Genomic DNA, 21,210 nt, shown 5'->3' with positions numbered 1-21,210 from the left:
TAGCAACTAATCAGCAATTAGATTGCATTGGACACCTACAAATTAGAAAACAAAAGCAGAGATCTGATTGGTGCTATAAGCAACATCACCAGTGATGTTGGCTTGCACACTATAATAAATATGCCTTATACTGTTAGTTCAATTTTCAGCTACAAATCTAACCTGGCCATATCTGGTGTCTCTACTAAATACTACAGGAGAATATTTTCCCCATCTTCAAAAGAAAAAGATATTACAGGCAGGTTAGTTACTTAGTCGTAGATAGTGTAGATATTTTAATCTTCTTTCTTGAGAATATCTTCCTGGGAGCTGCTTCTCTTGAATGCCTCAAGTGCCAGAGGGTTTTAGAAACATTGTACAAATTAATGCTTTAGCATTGTCAAAAATGTCTTACAAGCATGAGCATTTTAATGTGTTGCCTGTGAATATAAATGAAATAGGAGAATTCAAACATTTAAGTGCTTAGCAACGACAAATCCATTATTTACTTGCATCAATCACTTAGAGGCAGCCTTATCAAAACATATTAAACATTTCTTAACCTAGTTAATATAATTGGTGATAATTTATTTCAGGGTTAATATTTGCCAATTTTTCTTTAGTTTTCCATTTTCATCTGGCTAAGAACAATTTCAGTGGCTTTTTGACCCAAGCATCTTAGATAAGGGGCAAACTTTAAAAATGTTGGTTATCTCAGCTCCTGCAAACACTTTTAGGTGAAAAACCTAAGCACCTGAATGTTAAAGATAGCATTTAAATACAATACAATAAAATCAAGGCTTGCCATATACAATCAAACCCATTGATGAAACTATGCAATCATTTTTGTACTCCACATTCAACACATTTTCAATTCTTACAATATAAATCCCATTGAATCAAGTGAAGTAATATGATTAAAGCATTTTAGAAATTAGTTTGGTATAAAAAAATACACACCTTTATAAATAAGTGTGTTTGCCAAATTGTAAGCTTTATATAGATACCTATATTATAAAACATAATATTATGTATTAGAAACTTTGTAAAACTAATCGGAGTCATGAAATCATCTTTTATATATTTTTAAGAGTCACACAGTGACAGAAACTAATACTCTGTGGGTAATGGACATTGTGCCTTAGCTGTACTCATCAGGGTGGCAAATATAATTAGGATGTTTAAGAAATGAGACACCTTTGTAAATAAGGTTGGACAAAACTTGGAAGATCCCTTGCATTTTTAGGAGACAATCAGTTTCCCGCATACAGGATAACATGGCAAAATTCTCTGCATGATGTTATTTTGTGCCTTGAACAGAACAAAATGAAGTACAAAAGCAGGATGGTGATAATTAGGATCCATAAAAAATAATAAGTTACCGTCTTGAAAAATATGTAGTAGCTTGGTAAGCTAGAAATAGATGGGCCTTTTTAATACTAAAAAGATTTTCTTTATTCATAGTGTTTTATTATTAAAATTAGTATAGTGCCTGCATGTTTTATTTCACATAATTGCATTAAAACATAACATAAACATACAGTTTAATTAGTGACATAGTAACATAGCAGTGGCCTGCATTCACATTATATTTGTATTATTATAAGTTAAAACATACAGATTAACGTATTCTGCACAGAAATATCCATGTATAGTTTTAGTAGTTAATTGACAAACTATAAAGTTTTGTCTGTTAAGAAGGAAAAAAATGTCAGATTTGAAGTGAGCAGAACCCACAAGTCACATTTTCATAAAAAAATTAATAGTCAATTGCTTGCAAAACCACGACTAAACTCATTTCCTCTAAAAACCACGAATGTCTAGTCATTTATTAAAAGATCGAAGTTAAAAAAGATAAGAAAAAAATGCGAAAACTTTTTTTGTATCGTTGCACAAATGCAAGCTTAAAAAACACCTAAAACCTCTAAAACCATGAAGCAAAGAAAGATCTTCCAGTTGTAAAAAGGACACCTCCCATTGACTTCTACATTCTGAACAGCTTTTCATAATAAATCTAAAAAAAAAAAATCACATTTCTTTTTCTGCAAAAAAAATTGTATTTTGCCACAAAAAAATACCAATTGTGAAAATAAAAAATTGAACATTAGTTAGTCCTTGTAAACATGGACCCTAGATATCAGGTTCACAGGTAGACCCTAGGAGGCCCAGCCTGACTGACTGAGGTTAGTGAGGGGTGAAATAATTCACCAGGCATGGATTAGCTGCAAATCTTTGCAGTTCACCACTGGCAGATTTATTTGTGAAATGGGTGACAAAATTTACTGCAGAACAATTGGCCATGCGTCAAAAATTTGTCACCCGCGTCAAAAAAATTGTTACATATGTAAAAAAAAAAATGACGTATCAAAAAAGGGTTGTTCACATTAAAAAAAAGACGTGCACAACATTTTCTTTGACGTGTGACATTTCTGCCATTTCCCATATTTGTCGATGTTTTGAGATTTTTTAAAAAGATTTGCAAATTTTTTGGCAAACCGAAATGGGACAGATTCGCCGATCACTAACTGTGGTACATTATAATGTTGAGTTTCCTGCTACCTCACATCAATCCTTAGCTTTGTTGCTAAGTATATGATCAGTTAGGGAAGCCACTTTTATGCCCGTAGCATTCCAGATCTTATCTTCTGTAGGATATAATCCTGAATATTACTCAAATGTATGGCTTACCTAACTAAACATTATTTATGGAAACTTCTCTACAAATAATAAAATCAAATAATAGGGGTTCATCAATTCTACTCCTTATTCAAATGAGGGCCGTAAGATTAAAGGGCTCATTTACTAACCATCAGTTTTTTATTTTAAACTCAATTCAGAGTTTTTTAAGAAAAAGTCACAGAGAAAAAACGACTTTTCCGAGATTTACTATACGTCTAAACGGCTTAAAACCCAAATTCGACAATTGCAGAGTTCATGTAGAAGTCAATAGCAAAGGTCCCTTCCCATTCCTTGAAGTACTTTCTTTTGTCTCTAAACTTAGATTTCACTGGGTTTGTCCAAAAATCAGTACCTTTTCAAATTGTCACAGCGACATTTGATAAAGTCGGGATTTTAACGGCTACAATTCCAGAAAGTTTTTTTACGACTTTTCTCGAAGCAACTTTTTCAGTAAAAAAAAAAAAATAAGTCTGTAAGTCTGCCCCTAAAAGTCTGTAATAAAATGCCTTTTTAGTTACATTACACAAAATATTATTTAGTTAGAGAAGCATAAAAGAACAAAACACAAACTTTTATTATAGCAATGATTATATTGACTCTTCCCTCATAATACATGGCATTACAGATTATAGGACAGTAGCTAAAGAGATTTTGGCTGGTATCAATTTTCTTTTAGCCAGACTGATAATTTCACCTGCTGCCCTGCTTTAACCATGAGTGAAAATAGATTTGACATTCACACATACATGGCAATTTGCTTCAAGCACAATTATAAGAATTAGGTTTTGGACCACTCATTGGGACTGTTTAAACATAAGAAACAAGTCACATAACATTTTATTTAGCATTAAAAATGAAAAATTGAGGGACGATAGACATAAAATAATAAAGCAGAGGGGCACCAGAAGGAGAAGGTTACAGGAGTGCTGCAAACTTGTTTTTTTTATTATAATCCCAATATCCTGCTAAATTGGTTCACAACTACAGTCAAGTTTTATTATGTAGTTGACCAATACAAATTATATGTGGCACTCTACCCATTATTCTCCTTCACATTAAGTTGCATAAATCCGACAATCTAATAATTCTATTTGTTGCTCAGTAGATAATTTGATTTTAATGTCATAATAATTGACACAGAACTTCTTGTTTTTTTTAAACATTTATTTATTGAGTTTTCAATTTAACAAAACAAAAACAGAAATACCAGTGAGAAAAAAAGGAGAGAGAAAGGTATGGGGGAGGGGGGAGTAGGCATAGTAAAGTGAAAATCAGCTATTTGTCTTTACATCTCTTTACATCAAATCAGTGCAGTCTCATAAAACATGTGGGCTATTAGCCATTAGCTATTAACCATGTATTAATTAATTTGTCAGTGCACCCTCTGGACACATAGGCGGCTTTGTAGTATGGTTATATTTTGATGACTGACCCTTTCCAATCTTCCAACGTAGGTGGCATGACTCTATTTCATTAAAGCTGGCCATACACGCACCAATAAACCTCATTTTATATGATATTCAGTGCGTGTATGGTGGATTGATGAGAAGACTGATATCGCGAAAGCCTTGGATATCAGTCGTAGAAATCCAAAAATAGGAAAAAAGCTTTTTTTCGCCAGTATTTTATACAAAGTTCACCAATAATTTTTTATTTTTGTACCTTGGATATCAGTCGTCTTGTCGATCAGGCGGAACCAATGGTCGCAGGAAAGAATGTCATTGTAACATGTATGGCCACCTTGAGGATCATTTGCTTAATGGTACTGGTACATCAATAGTTTTAGCAAAGTCCTGCTCTGTAAAGGTGACCAGGCAACTTGTTATGCCCAGAAGTGCTATGACTGGTACAGTAGAAAACCCACCTCAGAAAAATGTTACTTATTAGGTTAAACTACTTATTAGTTACTTACTACTAATTAGTTTACAACCAAACAAACAAAAAAATGTCAGTTTTACATACGTTTATGGAATCATAGAAATAAAAAAAACTTTTTTTATTGTTTTAAAACTGGTGAAAATAGTATTTACACACACAAAGTGGGAGTTCATGAGTAATACACATTGTCATTTTGTGTGCATATATACTGATATATATATATTTAGTCTTTTTCTTATTTCCACATCTCAAACTGAATTTTTCCTATCATAGACTTATCTTTCTTTTTGTTCTTTATTCATTTGAAGAACTTAAACATTATTTTCTATATAATATTTATACATTACTGAATTGTATAGTACATTTAGTTGATTTCTTTTCTGCAAGTTTTGCTGCCATGTTTGAAATCAATTTCATGAACTAGTGAGTAAAATTAGCCCTTTGTAACCTGCAAAGTGTACACACAAAGATGTGAAACTGAGAAAGCACAAGAATAATCATTTGAACAAGCATTCACACACAAATGTATGCATGATATGAAACCTAGCACATGCATTGTGAGTATTGTGAGCTGAAAGTAGCTTTTAGTCACCCATCAGAACAGAGGTTTGTGTTGCCTCATTTGTTCCTTTGCTCTCATCTTAATGATCTATGGATCTGTGACACTGATGCAGAAAAATTCTGGGGCCCTAAACTCAGCACTTGTACAGATCCCACTCCCATTCCTGGCTGTACATCTATCTTGAATAGCTACAAAAAATCTAGAGGAGGGAAATCTAATTTAAAACTGTAGATGTTAGGATAGAAGCCTTTCTTCACATTTGACTTTCATTTTCTCATCCCTTGACTTTCCTTTATTTTTCTCCTCTACCCCCCCCCCCCCCCCACTGCATGAACCTTATTCTTGTCCCTTTAATAGATGTAGGTTAAGGTAACCTGGCCTCAGAGCACTTTAAAGTTCCACCAAAACTTTAGAAAATGGCCTGTTTTCATAAACATATAAAGACTCATTTACAAGCACATTTTTCTGTACAAGTTGCCATATTTTTCCCATAATGCAGCATTTTCCAACTGCAGCTGCAAGGTGGCAATCTCTTAATGCAATTGCGCCAAAGTGCTTACATGCACACAATTGTGCTTGCTCTTTTATAAAAATTAGGCACAACCGCACTGAAAGCCTTGGGTGTCATTATGTTGCCATTTCCAGCATTAGGCACCACAATTACATCTGTGGCCAATCCTTTAGGTGTGAGAACACTGTGCCACTTGATGCAGAGCTGTATGTGAACTTGAAACTACCACCACTGTTAAGTTGGCAGCATCTGTAGGGTTCCCCCTGTTTCAATAGATGCATTGCACAAGTGTCATCCACACAGATCAGCACAGGGATGAATGACACCAATTCATGCACCTAAGTCTTTTTAATAAAATATTTCAAAATGTCAAAATGTAATATGTAATGTTATATAATTATATACTGTTTTCCTACACAATATGTATACAAGCCAGTGTGCTGTACTCTGGTTGCCTATTAAAGATTACGCATAAGTTGACTTTATTTATTTGTTAGTTTAAAAATGTACAAGAGCAAGATATTCATTATGCCACACTAAACAAGAGTATTTTAGCTAATGTTGCACCACATTAATATAGTAGAAGGCAAGAATCTTACTATGGCCAATGCAATTATAGGAAAGGCTGACATTTTGAAATGTGCTAATTGTACAATATTACATTTTTAATGGGTTCATGGGATATCAAACATATGCTGAGTTCCTCCTTCTTTCTTTATGCATATTCATTTTAATTTGTGATCTTATTTTCCTGCTTTTATTACTTCATAATGCAAGCATATTTTATTATACAGTTGTGGCAATGTTAAGACAGTTTAACAATAATTGCTATAGCAAAACCATTTCAGGGGTAATGTAATAAAATGAACAATGTTTGCAACAGTTCTAGTAATTAATAGCAACCAATCAGCAGGTAGAAATTGTTAGTTAGCTTTTTGATTGCTCCTTGGTAGTGATGAGTGAATGTGTCCTGTTTCATGTAACTGTGGATTCATTTGCAATACTTTTAAAAAGTCTCAAAACACATTGACATCAATGGGCATTTTTGTTTGGTGTTTTTTTTTCATGCAAAATGCATTGAAGTCAATGGGTGTTTTTTATTGTTTTTATTTTTCTATACAAAATATACTCAATGTCAATGGACATTTTGTGCTGCATTTTTTTAGATAGAATGCAATGAAGTCAATGCATGTGTGTTTTTTTTGTTTTTTTATTTACACCAACGTTTTTCCCAAAAAAATTATCTGGTGGCGAAATATGGAAAACCAAGCCTGTCTTCCCTCACCACTACTGATTGCTATGTGATTAGTTTTCAAACATGAGCAAAAATTGGCATTTCTTCACATTACCTTGTTATGGTTCACCACCTGTTAGAAATAGGATTCTGTGAATATACAGTACATGCATGCTAGGTTTTGATTGGACATATCTATACAATTTCTGGTTTCTGACGGTAATCAAATATTAATTGATTTGTGCTGGATAAATGTCAGTTAAAAAAACATAAAGGTATTGTTTATTAAAATTTAAACTGTCAGGATGGAATTTAGAACCAGTGAAGAACCACATTGCATCATAATTAAAGCACTTGTGTTGTGTTAATAGGCGAATGCCTAGATGTGAGTGCACCTGTTGGCTTTGGAAAGGGGGTTGGAGACAGATGCAATAAACACTGCGTGTCTGATGTTAGGTCTGGAACTAGTAGTAAGCCGCAGAGGCAAAAGACTGGTGAAAATGGGGCAGGGCACACTTGCACATGTAGAAGGTGTGACATCTGGGTGTTTTGGTGTAAGGAATAAGAGGGGGAGTTAGAGTTGTGCAAGCAAGGGAGGGCAGTTTAGGGCACCAAACCAGGTAGTATTGCCTTGGGTGCCAATATTATTTGTCATGGCTTTGCTGGAGACTGCTGAGAGATTGCTAACAGTTCAAACAGTATCACTCTTATTAGCACTTTCCTGCATTAAACTGGCAGTCAGAAAAGTGTTTTAACAGAAAGCTTTTATGTTCTTTAATATGTGCCAGTTTCTCCCAAATGGCAATCAAATACCTTACTCAAGTCAAATACCTTACTCATTCAGTAGGTCTCTGAGTAGTAACATTTCTACATAATTACAGATTTTTTCTTCCTGCTGAAATACATTAGTTCCTTTTCTATTCTTATTCTATTTTGTAAATTGCATTAAAAATGGGTTAAAATTAAAACGTCTCGATTACAAAATACAATTGGTAGTCTGATTATTAAGGCATGTACACTAAAGCTGAACTAAAAATTAGGCACTGATGATCAAAGTATCTTCATTCAAATAGTCATGTTAGGGAGGAAGAGATGGTGACCTCTTAAACTAACATTCAAGCTACTTCCCCCTCTTTCTTTCTTTCTTTCTTTCTTTCTTTTTTTAATACCTTTGCTAAGAATAGTATGTGTAGGCACAGGTATAGGATCTGTTATCCTGAAACCCGTTATCCAGAAAGCTCCAAGCAAAGGTCATCTCCTATGGACTCCAGTATAATCAAATAACTTGAATTTTTAAATATGATTTCCTTTTTCTGTAATAATAAAACAAAACATTATACTTGGTCCCAGCTAACATATAATTAATCCTTCAAACAGCCATTCCAGCAATGAAACTATAGACTCTAATTATGCCAACTACTTTTTTTGTACAAAAAATTGGGATAATGCTGTTGTTTTAAAACATGCCATCAAGCTTCTAAATAAAAATGTTGAGCTAACTGGTTCAATTGACTCATTGAATGACATATCTACATAAAGAGGAGTAGACATGGCAGAGCCTGTATTACAACTACCACCAACTGTGAGCTTTCTTAGACTCAGGAACATGTTGCTGAGAGCTGGGTGCAACCATTAATCATTAAAATAAATGATATTAACATTCTTTTATTTTATTTTTGGCTCCACTAACTCATCATTGTTGCCAAAGAAATTGTAAAATTTATTAAGTAAGTAGAAAACTATTGCTTTCGGATTATTCTTAGTACTACTATTGTTATCATGATTATGCAGGAAGGAATGATTGGTAATCGCCACAGCTTGGCTAAAGCTGTAGGAATTGTGTATGTCATCAATGCTTATCAAGTTATGTGGGAAGTGCAACTTAGAAGCAGAATATTTTGTCACAATATTGTCAGTTGATATGTTTTCAAGATAAGAAAAAAAATAGAATTTTTTTGTAAGATGTTTTGACAACTGTTTGTGTCATAATAGCTTTGCATTTAAAATATAAATGTGCTAGTCTGAATTTCATCTAAAATAGTGCAAAATGAGACTGACAGCATTTTCACAGTACATTAAGTGGGCATTACGATCAAGAGAACTGCACAAAGAGACAGGGACGTGCTTTTTAATGCTTGAAAAGGTTTGAACAGAAGAAGTGTCAGGCTTGAAACCACAAGATTTAATAATGCAACGGTATGGCTCCAGTTATTACAGTTTTTAATATCATTTGAATATGTGAAACAAAAAAAACTATTACATGTCAAAAAGGACAATTCATAAACAGGTTTAGGATACACAAATAGCATATTTTAGGTATGATCATTTTTTTACTCCTCTATTTTATCATCAAGGTTTAATCCACCTTATCAGGCAGATACGGTTTAACACTAAGTCATTTAAAATTGAATAAAAATTATTATAATACACTGTATTTTTAGAATCCGCACCACAATGTAACCTTGTGTCAACATCACAATTAGTCCTTTTTAGATTAAATTTAATTTTAAGCAAATAATTCTATTTTTTTTTTTTTTAGAAATAATTTCTGTAATAATAAAACAGTACCTTGTACTTGATCCTAGCTAAATTGCATGAATCCATATTGGAGGTAAAACAATCCTATTGGGGTTATTTAATGTTTAAATGTTTAACTTAAGGTATGGTGATCCAAGTCTGGATAACATTAGGCCCCATGCATTTTGGATAAAAGATCCTATACCTGTATACATGAGTGATTTTTTTTTGGCTGGCATGGATTCGCCGCAAATTTCCACGTTTCGTCATTGGCGAATAGGTTTGTGAAACCAAAAAAGTCACAGATTGGGTGCTCATACATCAAAATACGCACAGTTGTGGCAAAATGGGTGCGGTTGAGAAAAGAATAGTTGTGCGCAACAAAATGGTCCTCATTTTGCAAATTTTTCGCCTTTTCCCAAATTTTTCGGTAGCTTTTAGATGCTGAAGTTTTACACCCAAGTTTCTTTTAATTGTGTTTTGGCGCTTAATAAATATAAAACATTTGAGCTTTGGAATCAGTCATTTCAAATCATGAATTCATGAATTTTAGCATAAAAATATTAGAATTGTGCCAAAAATAAAATTTGAATGTTGATAAAATCAGCCTAGTCTTTTATAGCGAATGTAAGCCCTTGTGAGAGATTCAGTTGAATCAAGTACACTTTTTAAATTGATATTTTCCATTTGATGCACGTTATTTTGATTTGCCATTCTTTGTCCCTCAGTGACCCTCTTCTGTTTGGCCGCTTTTCTCTCTTAGCCTTTTGTACTGATTCTTCTCTGGTTCAGTTAAAGCAAATAATATATCAGTATTACATATTTTTAAGATAATACATTATTAAAAGATTTTGAGAAACACATAGACATATAGTAAAGAACAGTAGATAAGTACAGTACAGTACAGTTTTGCTAAAAGAAACAGAGCACACACACACACATATATACTGTATGTGATGAATTCGCTTTCATCTGTGGCTTTATATGCGTGGCGCGTCCATCTGCACCTTTATACCTGCGGCGCTTTCCTCTGAGCCTCTATATTTGCAGCGCACCATTTATATATGTGTCTTTCTTCCGGCGGTGCTTAGTGTACACCTCACATTCCCCTCCGCGGGGAACAGAGGCGGCCCACTAGAAAGTGGTCCGCAGCCCAGTACTGGTCCGCGGACTGGTGGGTGGGGACCCCAGGCCTAGCATATATGTGTGCCCTTGGTTTATTTGACTGCACCGTGAATCATATGAGTCAGCCCTTAATTATTTTAATTTCTTATTTCTATTTAGGATTACCCAATGGCACATACTACTAAAAAAGTATATTTTCATAAAAATGGTTTCTTTAGATGAAGTTGTGACATATTTGTCATGGTTTAAACTATTTTGTTTAAGAATTCCATTAACCTGGTCCCTTTATAAAAAAGGTTTTTCATACACAGAATGTAGCGCTTCTGAGCAAAAACATTTTCCTGTTTCAAATGAGTCTTCATAAGATCATGCAGTACTTGCAAAGAGAGATAATGAAACAGCTTAGTTTAATAAAGACAAATTGCTATTTTTGACTAATAGATTGTGTTGTTTTTTTTTGTTAGATGCTGACCATGGGAATATACCATCAAATCTGACAACATTACTTGTACAGCCTGTAACTGTAGCACTTTTAAGAAAACTTTGTAAACTTACTGAGAATACAGGAACAGATAAATGCCTTCCAGTTAAGTTGCCTGAAACAGGTAATACTCCTTTCTACATAGTGTGTGTATACATGTATCTATGTTTTTATCTGTGCATCAAGTAATATTTAGAGCTGCAAATGCAAATTTTTGTGATGTATTTACTATCATATTGAGTTTTTCACATTTTTTCTTACAGCTTGAAAAGCATTAACAAATAGACCAACCTCTGACCAATAAAATGCTGACTAGCAAGGTTAGCACTGTATTTTAACAACAGTTCGCTGCAGTAGAAAACATAGCACAGAGACTTGCAGTACTTCGCAAACAACAGGACACAGTGCACAAAGTACAAACAAGTGGCAATTGTGGCCTTTCTTTTCACTTTGCACACTACTTTTTGTTTTGTTAAAATCCCCTTTGGCTTTAGCCTAAAAAGCTCATCCTAAAAAATTCACTCATCTTCATCCCCCTTACAAAAGCTAAACTACTGCCTAGTGAACCTAATTTGCTAAAGGTAGAGGGCAACAACCCTGGGGAGGCGCCTGACCTAAATACGCCCCTATGTCATGCATATGACATCACATGTACATGTGGAAGTGACGTCATGCACACAGAGTGCTATGACCCAATCCCTACCCCTCCACCACCAGCTCTGTCACCGGATTACATTTTAGCAGTAATGTTTTGTAACTTTTCTAAAAGGGTATGTGCCAAGATTTCCCCTTGAAATCCTCTTGTATTATGCTTCCTTATAGTTTAACTATATTTATTTAGACTTATTACACAATACTCAAAATGCTCTTTACAGATCTGGTTTCTGATAATGTTTAGTGATGAGCAAATCTGTCCCGTTTCGCCAGAAAATTCGGTAAACGGGAAAAAATTCATGAAACACATTTGTCGTGTGTCTTTTTTGTCGCCCGCGTCTTTCTTGGCGTGCGACAAAAAAAATTCCGCTCAATGAATTTTTCCGCAGCGAATTTTCACAGAAGTTTTGCGAAACAATTTGCCAATGGCGAAATTCGGAAGTTCGCTGCAAATCCATGCCTGGTGAAAATATTCGCTCATCACTAATTATGTTTCCTAACTGGTTCAGTACAAGGTTTCTGCATGAAAACATCCAATAAAAACAGTGCAGCCACCGTTGATGTGTTCTGTTAGATGTATAGCATTCTTGGTTTCAGATTTTCATATAGGAAAAAGGGGTAGTAATTTGTTATCCTTCTCATATATATGATGATTTATATAATAATAGTAATAATAATCTAGATACAGTATTCTTAGCATAAAACATATTAAATTTATATTTTCCACGAGGAACATTTGATTTATGCATTTTAAGCTAATGCAACTTTCAGACATCATCATTTATTTATGATAACAAAGATTTATATGCTGCATAGATCAGAATTTAGTAGCATCCTATTGCATTCCTGTGGAAAAGGGCTGTTGACCAATGAGGCCAAGTCACTGTTCTGCATCATTTGATACAACTCCTCTGAATGGCAGGGGCATATAAAATTTACCAAATGTTCATTTTCTGAAATACTACAGGCTCAAATTACACATAAGTTTACTGAATGCATTGCTATAACACATGACTCAAGAAATACTATTTTATACAGTAATGAGTAGTAACAAAAAAAGAAAGTACAACTTTATCCAGCAGCTGGCAGTAAATTGTATATTAGGGGATAAATCACTGAAAACATTGACAAACAAAAGCATGACACAGTATTTTAGGCTTTTACTGTAGTATGTATGCTGCAGATCAGCTTAGCTAAACTCAAGGTAGAGAGCATCATAGCATGTACTCTTATAACATACTAGGGCTAATCACACTCTTATTTCATGTAAGTCGTACAAAGATGGCTGCCATAAAAGCTTTTTTCTTCCTCAGAAAAGCAACACATATGCAGATATGGAAATACAGTGGTGTGAAAAACTATTTGCCCCCTTCCTGATTTCTTATTCTTTTGCATGTTTGTCACACAAAATGTTTCTGATCATCAAACACATTTAACTATTAGTCAAAGATAACACAAGTAAACACAAAATGCAGTTTTTAAATGAGGGTTTTTATTATTTAGGGAGAAAAAAAATCCAAACCTACATGGCCCTGTGTGAAAAAGTAATTGCCCCCTGAACCTAATAACTGGTTGGGCCACCCTTAGCAGCAATAACTGCAATCAAGCGTTTGCGATAACTTGCAATGAGTCCTTTACATCGCTCTGGAGGAATTTTGGCCCACTCATCTTTGCAGAATTGTTGTAATTCAGCTTTATTTGAGGGTTTTCTAGCATGAACCGCCTTTTTAAGGTCATGCCACAACATCTCAATAGGATTCAGGTCAGGACTTTGACTAGGCCACTCCAAAGTCTTCATTTTGTTTTTCTTCAGCCATTCAGAGGTGGATTTGCTGGTGTGTTTTGGGTCATTGTCCTGCTGCAGCACCCAAGATCGCTTCAGCTTGAGTTGACGAACAGATGGCCGGACATTCTCCTTCAGGATTTTTTGGTAGACAGTAGAATTCATGGTTCCATCTATCACAGCAAGCCTTCCAGGTCCTGAAGCAGCAAAACAACCCCAGACCATCACACTACCACCACCATATTTTACTGTTGGTATGATGTTCTTTTTCTGAAATGCTGTGTTACTTTTACGCCAGATGTAACAGGACACGCACCTTCCAAAAAGTTCAACTTTTGTCTCGTCGGTCCACAAGGTATTTTCTCAAAAGTCTTGGCAATCATTGAGATGTTTTTTAGCAAAATTGAGACGAGCCATAATGTTCTTTTTGCTTAAAAGTGGTTTGCGCCTTGGAAATCTGCCATGCAGGCCATTTTTGCCCAGTCTCTTTCTTATGGTGGAGTCGTGAACACTGACCTTAATTGAGTCAAGTGAGGCCTGCAGTTCTTTAGATGTTGTCCTGGGGTCTTTTGTGGCCTCTCGGATGAGTTGTCTCTGCGCTCTTGGGGTAATTTTGGCCGGCCGGCCACTCCTGGGAAGGTTCACCACTGTTCCATGTTTTTGCCATTTGTGGATAATGGCTCTCACTGTGGTTCGCTGGAGTCCCAAAGCTTTAGAAATGGCTTTATAACCTTTACCAGACTGATAGATCTCAATTACTTTTGTTCTCATTTGTTCCTGAATTTCTTTGGATCTTGGCCTGATGTCTAGCTTTTGAGGTGCTTTTTGGTCTACTTCTCTGTGTCAGGTAGGTCCTATTTAAGTGATTTCTTGATTGAAACAGGTGTGGCAGTAATCAGGCCTGGGGGTGACTACAGAAATTGATATTGAAATTGAAAATTGAAATTGATAAACCACAGTTAAGTTATTTTTTAACAAGGGGGGCAATCACTTTTTCACACAGGGCCATGTAGATTTGGAGTTTTTTTTCTCCCTTAATAACGTAAACCTTCATTTTAAAACTGCATTTTGTGTTCAATTATGTTATCTTTGACTAATAGTTAACGGTTTTTGATGAGCAGAAACATTTAAGTGTGACAAACATGCAAAAGAATAAGAAATCAGGAAGGGGGCAAATAGTTTTTCACACCACTGTATATAAAAGTTTTTCATTGACTTTCTTAGCAATTACTTTGCTTTGAGTTGACTAGATTATGTAACATGTTTATTTACCTAGTAGCATGCATCTTCAAATTAATGTGTTTTTTGAAGGAGCATGCAACCTCCTTTATTTATACTAGTTTGCTACTGAAACAAGGAGATTTGCCACAAATCCATGCCTAGCAAAACATTTCGCCCATTGCTACATACATAAAGCTTTTATCTGCCTCGTTTTTTACTGAACCAATGAAGTGTGATTCATTTATTGTTCTACTGTACAGTGCTGTGTACATAATTAGTACTATATTAATAAAAATATATACATAATACTAATATACATACTAATAACCATATAATACTAATATAATATAATATAATACTAATATACATAATAATAATAATAATAATAATAATAATAATAATAATAATAATTATACATATATATATATTTATCCAGAGTACTTCTGTGCTATGATCAAATAGTTACCAGGAAGAGACTGCTACTATCTATGAATGAATACCATATTTTATTATGGACCACCTTGACCTATAATCAGAGACCTCAGATTGACATATTAAACATACACTCATAAAATGAGGTCTAGAAGTACCTATGTATTATGTGACATGCTGACTGCCTGTACACGTAATTTTGGGGGAATCAGCAATGGTAGGCAGGCAGGCATGCAGAGGATCTGGAGCATAGAGACTGGGACACCACATCTTCAGGCAAAACACAGGTTTATTTAGGGCCAATTCTTCCCAACAGAAACATAAGACAGTTCATAAACAGTTCAGGGTTGTGATATGTCCCTCCTTCAGGGCTCTCACTTTCCAGGGTTACTTCCACACTCTGGAACACTCAGGCTTCACCTGTAAGGCGCTCTGCCGGGCCGGCGCGTTCTCCTACCTTAGTTCGCGCCGGCCGGCAGACGCGCTCTGGTATGGGCCCATACTTCCGGGTTCGGCGGGGACGGCGCGACGGTACTGCGCATGCGCGATGACGCGCGGACATGCGCAGTTGCGCGCCTTGAAGCTTTGGGCGCCATCTTTGTACAGGTTTTTAGTTCTTCCGGTTCCTTTCTGTTTTGGCGCCAAAATACTGCTATTTAAACCCCTTCCTTCAGTGTTTCATTGCCCAAGCTGGCTTCTGGTTTATTGTCAGTACCTGCTTAAGCATTTTGTTTGTTGTTTTCGGTTTTGACCTTTGCCTGTACCCTGACCACGATTCCTGCTACCTGCCTCGACCTTTTGCCTGTGCCCGACTACGATTCTTGCTACCTGCCTCGACCTTTGCCTGTACCCCGACTACGATTCTGCCTTGCCTTGCCGGTACCCCGTTTTTGTCTGAACTCTGAAAGTTTGCAGGACCCCAGCTTGGACCGCAGCAGAAAGTTCCGGGGCCCCAAAAGGGCGTCGGTGAAGACCGGGAAGGGCTGGGAGTTCCTGTTATACCGTAAGAGTCAGACTTTGCATCCAGCGGTCGCACACTGGTTCCTAACTAACTTGAACGTTACAGTTAGCTTGGGCCATATGGAGCCATCTCAGGCCGCTGCCTCTGCTTCTTCGCTGGAATCCATTTTGGAAGCCTTTATGAAACGTCTGGAGCAGCAGGAGACTCAGCAGATGCACCTAGCGCAGACTTTACAGCACATTACCACCCGCCTTGATGCATTACAGGTACCTCAACAATTGCCTCAAGTATTTCCTGATTTGCCACCCTCTCCTCCTCGGACCGCCTCGGCATCTGTTCTTCTCTCCGAACCCAAGATTCCCTCTCCCTTGCGCTATGGAGGTGATCCTGAGACCTGTCGAGGATTTCTGAATCAATGTAAGATTCACTTTGAACTGTTTCCTCATCGCTACCCAAATGAAAAATCCAAGGTTGCTTTTGTTATTGCTCTGCTTTTTGACAAAGCCCTTGCTTGGGCTTCCCCTCTCTGGGAACAAGATGATCCTCTCATTAACAATGCGGCTGCTTTCCTCTCCACTTTTCAGCGGATTTTTGATGCCCCTGGTCGAAAGGTTAATGCCTCAGCTCGCCTTATGAGAATTACCCAAGGTTCTCGTGCTGCCTCTGACTACGCCATCGACTTCCGTACACTAGCCGCTGAGACTTCCTGGAATAATGAGGCTTTGGTAGCAGCTTTTTGGCACGGTCTCAATGACTCTCTTAAGGACGAACTAGCTGCTCGTGACTTACCTCCTCTTTTCGAAGACTTGGTTTCTCTCGTTATTAATATCGACACCCGCTTAAGGGAGAGACAGCTTCAAAAGAACCGCCCTCGGAGGTTTGTTCCAGAATTCTCTTCTTCAGCACCCTCTCCAGCCTCCGTACCAGCCTGCATGGATGAACCAATGCAACTTGGAGCTACCAGACTCTCCGTGGAGGAACGTAATCGTAGAAGGTCTGCAGGTCTTTGTATGTATTGTGGAAACACCGGTCATTTTGTCAAGATGTGTCCCAACAAGCCTAAGCAACTGCCTCAACAGGGAAACTCCAGCGCCTAGGTCAGTTGGGGAAAACTTCCCTAGGCGAAGCTAGTTTTTTCCCCCATAATTCTCGCACCCGAGTATTGGTACCTGTCTCCATTTCGTCCAATTCCAAGTACTGTTCCTGCCAGGCCTTCCTCGACTCGGGAGCTGCCGGAAACTTTATTGACCTGTCTTTTGCCAAGTACTCTCGAATTCCTTTGATGCCCCTAAAGGTTCCTCTGTCTGCTCAGGCTGTCGATGGCAGACCTATAACTCCTGGCCTCGTGACCTCTTCCACTCCTCCTCTCCGCCTGCGAGTGGGATCACTACACTCTGAGGTAATCACCTTTCTGGCCATTCAGTGTCCCGCTACACCCATTATTCTAGGTCTCCCATGGTTACAGAAGCACAATCCCATCATTGACTGGTCTATTGGGGATATCACGGTCTGGAGTTCATTTTGTCGTACAAATTGCCTCGATAACTTTGCTGTGTCCCTTTCTACTGTTTCTGTTTCTGTTAACCATCTGCCCTCATGTTACTCAGACTTTGCCGATGTTTTTGAGAAGAAAAATGCAGAGACTCTTCCTCCACATCGTCCTTATGACTGCCCTGTTGACTTGATTCCTGGTTCTGTTCCCCCCAGAGGAAGGACCTATCCTCTCTCGGTCCCGGAGACTCAAGCAATGAAGGACTATATTCAAGAGAATCTGTCTAAAGGGTTCATTAGGAAATCCAATTCACCCGCTGGGGCTGGATTTTTTTTTGTTCAGAAGAAGGATGGAGGGTTAAGACCGTGCATTGATTACCGAGGCTTGAATAAGATCACCATTAAAAATCGATATCCTCTTCCCTTGATTCCTGAGCTTTTTGATCGCCTCAACGGGGCTAAAGTTTTCACCAAGTTAGATCTGCGGGGGGCCTACAACCTTATCCGCATTCGTCACGGAGACGAGTGGAAGACGGCTTTCAACACTCGTGATGGTCATTATGAATACCTTGTCATGCCTTTTGGCTTATGCAACGCACCTGCTGTCTTTCAGGACTTTATTAATGACATTTTTCGAGATATTCTTTTTTCCTATGTGGTGGTATATCTAGATGACATACTGATTTTCTCTTCGTCTCTACCTGAACACATTGCTCACGTCAAACAAGTACTGCATCGCTTAAGAGTAAATCACCTTTATGCTAAGATAGAAAAATGTGATTTCCACAAGTCTGAAATTTCCTTCCTTGGTTATGTCATTTCCTCCTCAGGCTTTATGATGGATCCTGTCAAACTTTCTGCTGTCCTCGAGTGGCCTCCTCCTGTTGGCTTAAAAGCCATTCAACGATTTTTAGGTTTTGCAAATTTTTATAGAAGATTCATCAAAGGTTTTTCTCAAATTGTCGCACCCATTACTGCTCTCACCAAGAAAGGGGTCAAAAATGTCTGGTCCCCTGAAGCTCAAACTGCCTTTGAAAGACTTAAAGCCACATTTTGTTCTGCTCCAGTCCTCACTCACCCGGTTCCTACTCGCCCGTTCATTCTAGAAGTTGATGCTTCTGATGTCGGTGTTGGAGCAATTTTATCCCAACGGCCTTCTTTCCAAGATTCCTTGCATCCCTGTGCCTATTTCTCCCGTAAGTTCTCCGCTGCTGAAAGAAACTATGATGTTGGCAACCGAGAATTATTGGCGATCAAACTCGCTCTTGAAGAATGGAGACATCTTCTGGAAGGGTCCTCTGAGCCTGTTACAATTTTGACTGATCACAAGAACCTAGAGTATATTTCTGATGCAAAGAGACTCAACCCTCGTCAGGCACGATGGGCTCTTTTTTTTTCAAGGTTTAATTTCGTGATTTCTTTTCGTCCAGGGTCTAAAAACATTAAGGCTGATGCATTGTCTAGGTCACTTCTAGTCACTGAAACCCCTGATTGTCCTCCTACTCCCATAATCGCTCCAGAACGTATTATTGCTCCTGTGATGCTCTCTGATGACTCTACTACTGCCTGCCCTCTGGATAAGAACTTTGTCTCTCCGTCCATGGTTCCCCAAGTGCTGCAGTGGGCTCACTCTTCATTGTTGGCCGGACACCCAGGTACTAAGAAGACTTTGGATCTTGTCCGCAGATATTTTTGGTGGCCTTCGTTAGTGCGTGATGTATCTCAGTTCGTATCTTCTTGCACAGTTTGCGCACAGCATAAGACTCCTCGTTCTCTACCTTGTGGCTTACTGACTCCTTTACCTGTGCCTAAACAACCCTGGACTGATATTGCTATGGACTTTATTGTTGAATTACCCAAGTCATCCGAAATGTCTGCTATTCTGGTGGTGGTAGACCGTTTTTCTAAAATGGCTCATTTTATCCCTTTAAAGAAGTTGCCATCTGCCTCTGCTCTAGCCAAGATTTATGTCAAAGAAATTTTTCGCCTCCATGGTTTTCCCTCCAGTATTGTTTCTGATCGTGGGGTACAATTTGTTTCCAGATTTTGGCGAGCCTTTTGTAAATTGTTGAAAGTCAAATTAAATTTCTCCTCTGCATACCATCCGCAAAGTAACGGACAGACTGAAAGGACTAATCAGTCCCTAGAACAATTTCTTCGTTGTTTTATTTCGTCCAACCAGGATAATTGGTCTGAATTACTCCCATGGGCTGAATTTGCTCACAATAACCTCAGACATGAGTCCTTAGGATTCTCTCCTTTTTTTTGTGTGTATGGCTTCCAACCGAGGGCCCTTCCATCTGAACTAATTAAATCCGATGTTCCTGCTGCGGAGGTAATGGTCCGGGACTTTAACAATTTATGGTTACTTGCCCATCAAGCGCTTCAAAAGTCTTCCTCCCTTCAGAAGACCGCTGCTGATAAACGTCGTCGTCCTGGCCCTTCCTTCCATGTTGGGGACTCCGTTTGGCTCTCTACGAGAAATATCAAACTGCATCAACCTTCTCACAAGCTGGGTCCACGTTTTATTGGTCCCTTCACCATCAAGGACATTATTAATCCAGTTTCTGTCAGATTGAATCTTCCTCCCAATATGACTATTTCGGATTCCTTCCATGTCTCTCTACTCAAGCCTGTAGTTTACAATGAATTTTGTGCTGCTCATTCTTCTCCTGCTCCAGTACTTCTGGATGGTCAACAGGAATTTGAGGTACAAGAAATTATTGATTCTCGAGTATCCAGAGGTAAGGTTCAATATCTTTTACATTGGAAGGGTTTTGGGCCTGAAGAGAGGTCTTGGGTCAATGCTAAAGATACTCATGCTCCTCGCTTGATTAGATCCTTTCATAGAAAATTTCCTGAGAAATCTTGGGAGCCCCCGGTGGGTGCTCCTGAAAGGGGGGGTACTGTAAGGCGCTCTGCCGGGCCGGCGCGTTCTCCTACCTTAGTTCGCGCCGGCCGGCAGACGCGCTCTGGTATGGGCCCACACTTCCGGGTTCGGCGGGGACGGCGCGACGGTACTGCGCATGCGCGATGACGCGCGGACATGCGCAGTTGCGCGCCTTGAAGCTTTGGGCGCCATCTTTGTACAGGTTTTTAGTTCTTCCGGTTCCTTTCTGTTTTGGCGCCAAAATACTGCTATTTAAACCCCTTCCTTCAGTGTTTCATTGCCCAAGCTGGCTTCTGGTTTATTGTCAGTACCTGCTTAAGCATTTTGTTTGTTGTTTTCGGTTTTGACCTTTGCCTGTACCCTGACCACGATTCCTGCTACCTGCCTCGACCTTTTGCCTGTGCCCGACTACGATTCTTGCTACCTGCCTCGACCTTTGCCTGTACCCCGACTACGATTCTGCCTTGCCTTGCCGGTACCCCGTTTTTGTCTGAACTCTGAAAGTTTGCAGGACCCCAGCTTGTACCGCAGCAGAAAGTTCCGGGGCCCCAAAAGGGCGTCGGTGAAGACCGGGAAGGGCTGGGAGTTCCTGTTATACCGTAAGAGTCAGACTTTGCATCCAGCGGTCGCACACTGGTTCCTAACTAACTTGAACGTTACATCACCTTAAGCCTTGCTGACTCCTCTCAGCACTCATCCGTCTGGTCATAACTCCCTCTTCTCCCTGCAGTGGCAGGAGACACCCCCAGCTCTTCTGGGAGTTCCTGACACAGGCAGCCCTTCTGCCCTGTGCCCTGCTCTGAGAGTGACCT

General features: G+C 38.3%; 1 protein-coding gene across 1 annotated transcript in view; it reads left to right on the top strand.

The window, feature by feature from the left end:
• naaladl2 (N-acetylated alpha-linked acidic dipeptidase-like 2) overlaps nt 1-21,210 on the top strand; it is a 322,123-nt gene that overhangs the window by 195,797 nt on the left and 105,116 nt on the right. The window contains exon 7 of the mRNA XM_031902480.1: nt 10,950-11,090. Coding sequence (XP_031758340.1) covers nt 10,950-11,090 — 141 coding nt within the window. The remainder of the gene's footprint in view (nt 1-10,949; nt 11,091-21,210) is intronic.

Source organism: Xenopus tropicalis, chromosome 5 (assembly GCF_000004195.4).
Source record: "Xenopus tropicalis strain Nigerian chromosome 5, UCB_Xtro_10.0, whole genome shotgun sequence".
Classification (NCBI taxonomy): domain Eukaryota; kingdom Metazoa; phylum Chordata; class Amphibia; order Anura; family Pipidae; genus Xenopus; species Xenopus tropicalis.
This window is presented reverse-complemented; position numbering and strand designations above follow the sequence as displayed.